The 6,316-nt window shown below is 54.8% G+C and overlaps 1 protein-coding gene across 2 annotated transcripts; it reads right to left on the reverse strand.

Moving 5' to 3' along the window:
• Nucleotides 1-136: 136 nt before the first annotated feature.
• On the reverse strand, nt 137-6,243 carry MECR (mitochondrial trans-2-enoyl-CoA reductase). Of its 2 annotated transcripts, none has more exons than XM_008638079.2 (9): nt 5,100-6,239; nt 4,802-4,933; nt 3,303-3,446; nt 3,117-3,219; nt 2,815-2,917; nt 2,327-2,400; nt 1,857-1,917; nt 1,295-1,367; nt 137-953 (listed from the first exon to the last, which is right to left on the reverse strand). In XM_008638079.2, the coding sequence occupies exons 1-9, from the start codon at nt 5,314-5,316 to the stop codon at nt 790-792; spliced, it is 1,071 nt and encodes a 356-aa protein (XP_008636301.2). In that variant the 5' UTR covers nt 5,317-6,239; the 3' UTR covers nt 137-789. The 2 variants fall into 2 exon arrangements, with proteins under 2 accessions (XP_008636301.2, XP_017595439.1); XM_017739950.1 differs by lacking the exon at nt 137-953 and adding an exon at nt 996-1,136 and having other exon boundaries at nt 5,100-6,243.
• Nucleotides 6,244-6,316: the final 73 nt, after the last annotated feature.

The following is a 6,316-nucleotide window of genomic DNA, read 5'->3' on the forward strand; positions in this document are numbered from 1 at the left end:
GCCAGTGCCCGGCCACGGCCACTGCCCCACCTGCACCTGCATGGCCAACGCTGCCAGACCGCGGCCGGAGCTGGACTGGGAAGAGCAGGGACCATAGGGAGCTGTGGGGTCATAGAGGTAGAAAACCACACAGGAGGAAGCAAGAACACACTGTTGGTTGTTCTCAATAATAAATCTTTTCACATTGCTCTGCAGTGTCACAGTCACTGTGCCACACCGGGCGGGAGGGCCTTCAGGGACACTGAGGGTCTGGCTCCAGCCCGGACGGCCAAAGGCTCCGGCCCTTGCAGTGCCCTTGGCAAAACCCAGCCGGGGGTGACCCAGGGCTCCTCCAGGAGCTGCAGCAGCACCCAGGGCTGCTCCAGCCACAGCACCCCCCCATCATTTGGGGCAGTCTGTGCCCCTTCTCCCCCTGCTCGGAGCAGGCCTGGGGGCAGCGAGGCTGCAGGGAGATGACTTGGGCTTCCCTGCCCATCCCACATTCCAGCTGGGATAACTACAGTCCTGCCAGCCCCAAAAGCACATGTGAGGGGGAACTGCTGCTCTTTTCACACTCTGAGCTGAGTGAGCTGTCATTTGGGCTCCCAAACTCCCCCCAGCCACAGCGAGATGCAGCCTCCCTCCAGCAGCACTTCCACACAAAGCTGCAGAGGCTTTTAAAGCTTTCAGTGGGCACCCAAAATGCGAAAAACAAAAGAAAAAAGAAATTCAATCAATCTGGAGGGTTTTTTCCCCCCTCAATTCTGCGGACAAGCAGGCAGAGCAGGACAGGGCTCCAGGAGCTGCAGGTCAGAGGAGGAGGATCTGCTTGGAGGACACAAAGGGCTTCATGGAGGCCTCCAGCGCTGCCCTGTAGTCCTGGAGCGGGACCTCGGCGCAGGCTGGTGCCGCGAGCTGGCCCCTGCGGATGAGCTGGCACAGGGCATCCATCATTGTGGCCACACTCCCCTGGTCTGCATGGGAAGGAAGGAGCACTCACTGTGCGGTGCGGTGCAGTGCATCCACCACCCCTGGAAACACCTGCCTGAAGCCATGCAGGGTCCCTGGGTGTGACATGCCCCCAGCTCAGGCACGTGGGATGAGGAAAGAGCCCCAGGTATGGTCCCTGCCTGAGCCCAGCACCGGTGTCTCAGCACCTTGGGACAAGCAGAGATGGCTCTGTGAGTGGGAGCGAGGATGGTGCTGGGTGAAGTTTGGCCCCGTTCCCACCCCCTGCATGAGGACAGACCCTCAGGCCCTCTGGCTCAGGTCCCGCAGCCCCCCTGGCTCGGGTCCCTCAGCCCCCCCAACTCACCCTGCATGTGGTCCTTCCGCCACTGTGTCATCCAGAACCCGCGGAGCCGCACGTCCCGGAAGATGAAAGCGCTCTGTGGAGAGGGAATGTGCACCCAGTGACACCCGTGTGTCCTCTTGTGCAAATGACACCTGTGTGTCCTCCTGGTACCCAGTGACACTCCTGTGTCCCCTTGTGCAAGTGACACTGGTGTCCCCTTGTGTGCCCAGTGATTCCCATGTCCCCTCACACATCCAGTGACATGCATGTGTCCCCTCCCAGTGTGACATTGGCGAAAAGTGACGGAGGCGACTCTGAGGTGTGGAGTCAGGGCAGGTTTGATGCTCAGCGCCTGTGGGGCCATTTCCCCACTGGAATCCTCCAGCAGCCCAAACCCTCCATATAAAAAGCCAAGAGCCCAGCAGTGGGACGCAGCCTGTCCTGTAATGGACTCCATCAGGCAAATAAGAAAGGCTGGAGGGTCTCAATCTGCAGCTGGGGAGAGCCAGGTGCCCACAGCACCGAGGGGATGGGACATGCAGTGGAGCACAGGGGACAAAGGAGGGGCATCGCCAGTACTCACCACAGGCACCATCACAGGCTGCTTTGCCATCCCCCCATAGGTGACCATGGTCCCCTTGGGTCTGGAGTAGGAAAGAGGTATTGGGTTATGTGGTCCCAGAAGTACAGCTCTGACCTTGCTACCTCCCCCTCTGCCATCCAGAACTCCCCTGGGGCTCCCCAGTTACCCCTCAGATCCCACTTTCCAGGCTCTCCTCTTACTTCCATGCACCATTAGCTGAATTTGCTGCTCAGCCACACCAGTTACACCAGCTACACAGCCACACCAGTTACAGGACCTGGGGAGCTTCACAACTGGACCCCAGCTGCCCCCAGCCACCGGCATGGTGACTTCAAATCACTGTTGTTATCCAAAACCACTTTTCCACTCATCTTTCCTCTCTAAAAGTTCAACAGACTCTCGAGCAGGACCCTCTCTTGCCAGTTTCTGTCCCCAAGCTTGTGCCCAAGCCACCACCCAGCCAAACTTACTGCAGGTGCCGCAGCATCTCCGTGGTGCTTTTGCCTCCGACACAGTTCAGGGCGAGCCGGGGCCTCGGGGTGCTCTGCAAGGGTTTATAACAAAAGTTCCCAAATTTTATGGCTCCTTTAGGGGATGGGACCGTGGTTCTTGACAAAGCATCTGCATTAACCTCAACATTTACCTGAGAGATGCTGAGAGTAGTAGAGCTAAAATCTATCAGAACCAAGGAACAGCTGGGGTTGGAAGGGACTCATTCCAATCCCTGCCATGTGCAGGGAGACACCTCCAGCTAGACCAGGCTGCTCCAAGCCCCATCTGATCGGACCTAAAATCTGTGATCCTGCCCTTGTGGCAGCAGCAAAATCCCTCCACTCCTGGGGCTAAATCCTGATCTAGAGAAAAATTTGTCCTTCCCACCATCCCTGCACTTTCCCCCAGTGCTGAACAGCAGCAACAGCCCTGGACCATCTCTCCAGTGGGATCAGCACTAAGGTACCTTAAATATATCTTTCATCTCTGGCTTTCTCAGCATCTCCTCCGTGACAACGTGATCAGCGCCCAGGGCCATCAGCCTCTCCACCAGCTTTGGGAGATCAGGTCTGGGGAGGGAAAAAAAAGAGGACCTGATGAGCCAGGAAGCAGAGTCACCTTCTCCTTCCTCCTGCTCCGGTGTCATGTGGGCACAACAGGGCAGAGGCTGGAGGACAACTTGGAGGAGCAAACAGGAGAAAATCCTGGGTTGCATGAGCAGGATGAGCAGATCCAGCTCCCAAACTTGCTCCTCCCCAGGGGACCCACCTGTCCCTCACCACGTTGATGGTCTTGATGCCGGAGGCCCTGGCGATCTGGATGACGGCCTGGCCTACACCGCTGTTGGCAGCGTTCTGGATGACGGAGTCCCCTAGAGGTGAAGAAACCCAGTTTCCCACTGCAGAGGCAGCCAGGAGACCCAAGTGGAATTGCTCTCTCATGGCAGGGCCGTACCGGGCGCCAGGCTCTCGAAGTCAGCCAGCATACGGAATGCCGTGCAGGGGTTGACGCTCAGAGTGGCAGCACAGAGCACCGGGATGTCACTGGGCACCTTCAGCAGCATCTCCTCAGGGAACACCCCCCGCGTCCGCCACGTTCCTGGGCACGGCAGCACCGCGGGCACAGCCACGGCAGGGGGGGAAGCAAAGGAAAACCATCAGTTCACACCGCAGCCTCAGTGCCAGCAGCATCGCCACACCGGGAACCAGCTGCACCCCAGAGAGGGAATTATGGAATGTGTGCCCATATGGGTACATCAAAATACTCCAAGAGGCAAGGAATGGATTCCTCGCTGCCTGCCAACATTTATCACCCAGCAAAACTTGATCATTTCCCAGAGGGATAATGGGACTGGGGCTCCCTGGACGTGTGTGCAGAGATAATGGAAATACTCTCTGTCCTACAGATGAGCCCGTATATTCCAAGCCAATTTAGTCAGCTTTACTCCCTCTACCCTTATATACAATTTAACCCTCTATCATCTATTTACAGGGTTTTTATGCTTAAAAATATCCCATTTGGCTCTTAACTCCATCATTTTCCTTCTCTCATTTAGCAAAAAGCCTTTTAAGTAGAAATAGGCAAAGAACAAGCTGTGACACTAAACCAGAACCAGCAAATATCAGGCCATTGGCATTTTGGAGGAGCATGGGAGACATTTGTCGGGAAATAAATTCCCACACTTTCCCAGCAGAGCATTATTAAAGAGAAAACTACAGTGAGAGGCCACCACGACCTTGCCTGGGTGAAATGTTTTATCCCAGGTCTTTAGGGAAGCTCTAAGCTGATGGGAAAAAATGTGGTTGTTTCCAGAGAAACACAGATTGCTGCAATGCTTTACAATGGCACAGACACCTCATAAAGGGTCTAGGCTACAGAAAAGAAGATTATTGCTACATTTAAGTTTGGCATAAGCAATGGCATTGCCACTGCTCCTATTCCTATTCACTCACTGGGGCTGGGGAGCAAGAACTGAGCTTGCTTTAAAAAAAATACATAAAAATAAAAATAAAAATAGGTGGTGAAAATAAACCGAGATATAAACAGGTAAGAAATAACTCCATCAATTATCCCAACAGTCTCATTATATTTATGATTGGTCTCATACAGCACTAAATGGGTTCCAGCTCCTGCTTCCCTCACCCAGCATTCCCCAATGGAGCTTTGTTCCCCGTTTTGAGTCCCATCCCATCAGGTGTAACTGCTGTAAGTGGAGGGGCTCACGGCTCTACCCACACCTGCAAAGATGGTGCTTTGCAGAGCTGCGCTTTTGCTCTGGGACCCCCAAATCCCCACAGCAGCTCACACAGGAGCATGACCACGGGTTTGCTCTCTGGGCAAGCCTGGGCTGCTCCCAGGGGCTCCAACATCCCAAAAATCCCCTGAGAAGATGCTTTGCAGGTGGGGGACGAGTGAGGACGCAGCGGTGCCGAGGATGCTGGGGATGAACTCACCGAGCCCGGCGTTCGCAGGGATGACCCAGTCCCCGGGCTTCAGAGCTGTCACACGGCGCCCGACCTCCAGCACCTCCCCAACACCTTCGTTCCCTCCCACGGCCGGCAGCGGTGACAGGAGGGGGTAGGTCCCTGTAGGGAAGCTGGAGGTGAGCTGGAAACCCCGTCATGCCCCACGCCAGGAGCCATCTCCAAACCCTCCAAGACAGGGGCTGGGCTTTGATGATCCTCATGGGTCTCTTCCAACTTGGAGCATCCTGCAAGAATTCATGTGCCAGGCACTAATCTGACACATTACCTTGGATCATGTTGATGTCGGCAGGATTGATGGGGGCTGCCAACATCTTGACATGGACATCAGAGTCCCCCAGCTTGGGCACTTCCAGATCCTTCAGTCTGAACAGGGAGACACAAAGGAAAAGGGCATTAAGACCAGTTTGGTGATGTCTTCTGTGCTGTGGCTGAAGCTGGAGGGTGCCTGTATCACCTACACGCCACACTCGAATTAACAGCATCGGATGCCCGATCCCATTAAAAAATCAGATTCATGTTAGACAGATGGACAGATATTTGGAGGAAGCTGCTAAAAGCCAACCACCCAACACAATCCCATGTCAGCAAGCCCAGTGATGCTCACTAAACTTAACAAACTCAGCAGATTGCGTAAAAAAGCCGCTGTTTTGGCCGGGGATTTTACGGCTCGTCCTGCCCCACTTGAGCCTTACGGGAACCTGGGATATTTTCGGAAATCTGTGAAAAAGAAGAAGTCACAAAGCACGAGGCAAGACCGGCCTTGCACAAGCAATGGGGTGATAGCAGCAAATCTCAGGAAGTGGCAGTGGCGACAAGCACCATTGCACAACTGAATGATCATTTGGAAAAGCAACAGTCCTTCTCCAAAAAATCAGGGGGTTGGTGTCTGGATGCACCTGGATAATGTATCAGCATGATCTGAGCTGGTTCCAGAGGGGCAGTAAAACCTCAAAGTCTCCTCCCTTGAAAAAAAAGGCCTAAAATCCACCAAACTACGACTTTCTCCTTGCTAGGTTTTTTGATGCTGAGCATCAGCAGCTGTCCCAAACAATGCTTGGGATGCTGCTTTGGTCCCTCAATTGAGACCTCAAAGAGAATCCACATCAATGGGACACAACCCAGGATGAACTTGGGGCACAGTGATGCTGGGGCTCAAACTGCCCTGGCGTGCCCCAAATTAAGCAAAAATGAGCTTTTTGGGCAAAACACGTGGTGTAAGGCAGATTGAAGGAACAACAGCAGGAGGGCAGGGAATGTGGAAGCATCACCCCCAGCATCCACCTGTGAGACCACGGCACCAGGAGAACACTGGGGCATCCCAGGGTCCCCCTGTGTGTTCGGGGGTACCACAGAGAGCTGCATGACATCTTCACCCCATACACCTGGGGTGGGCAAGCCCTGACCCCCCTGCACTGCACCCCCAGAGCAGCCCTGCAGCACCCCAAAACCACACCGGCACCCCCGCCCCACTCTGCACTCTGT

Source organism: Corvus brachyrhynchos, unplaced genomic scaffold (genome assembly GCF_000691975.1).
Source record: "Corvus brachyrhynchos isolate BGI_N302 unplaced genomic scaffold, ASM69197v1 scaffold257, whole genome shotgun sequence".
Lineage (NCBI taxonomy): Eukaryota > Metazoa > Chordata > Aves > Passeriformes > Corvidae > Corvus > Corvus brachyrhynchos.

Excerpts from the sequence above, each read along its gene's own strand:
- MECR (XM_008638079.2), bottom strand. The coding sequence starts at position 5,316 with ATGCTGTTAATTCGAGTGTGGCGTGTAGGTGATACAGGCACCCTCCAG. Across the intron at positions 2,918-3,116 it reads ATCAACGTGGTGAGGGACAG|ACCTGATCTCCCAAAGCTGG; the intron begins GTGGGTCCCCTG and ends TTCCCTCCCCAG. Across the intron at positions 1,368-1,856 it reads AGCCTGTGATGGTGCCTGTG|AGCGCTTTCATCTTCCGGGA; the intron begins GTGAGTACTGGC and ends CCCTCTCCACAG.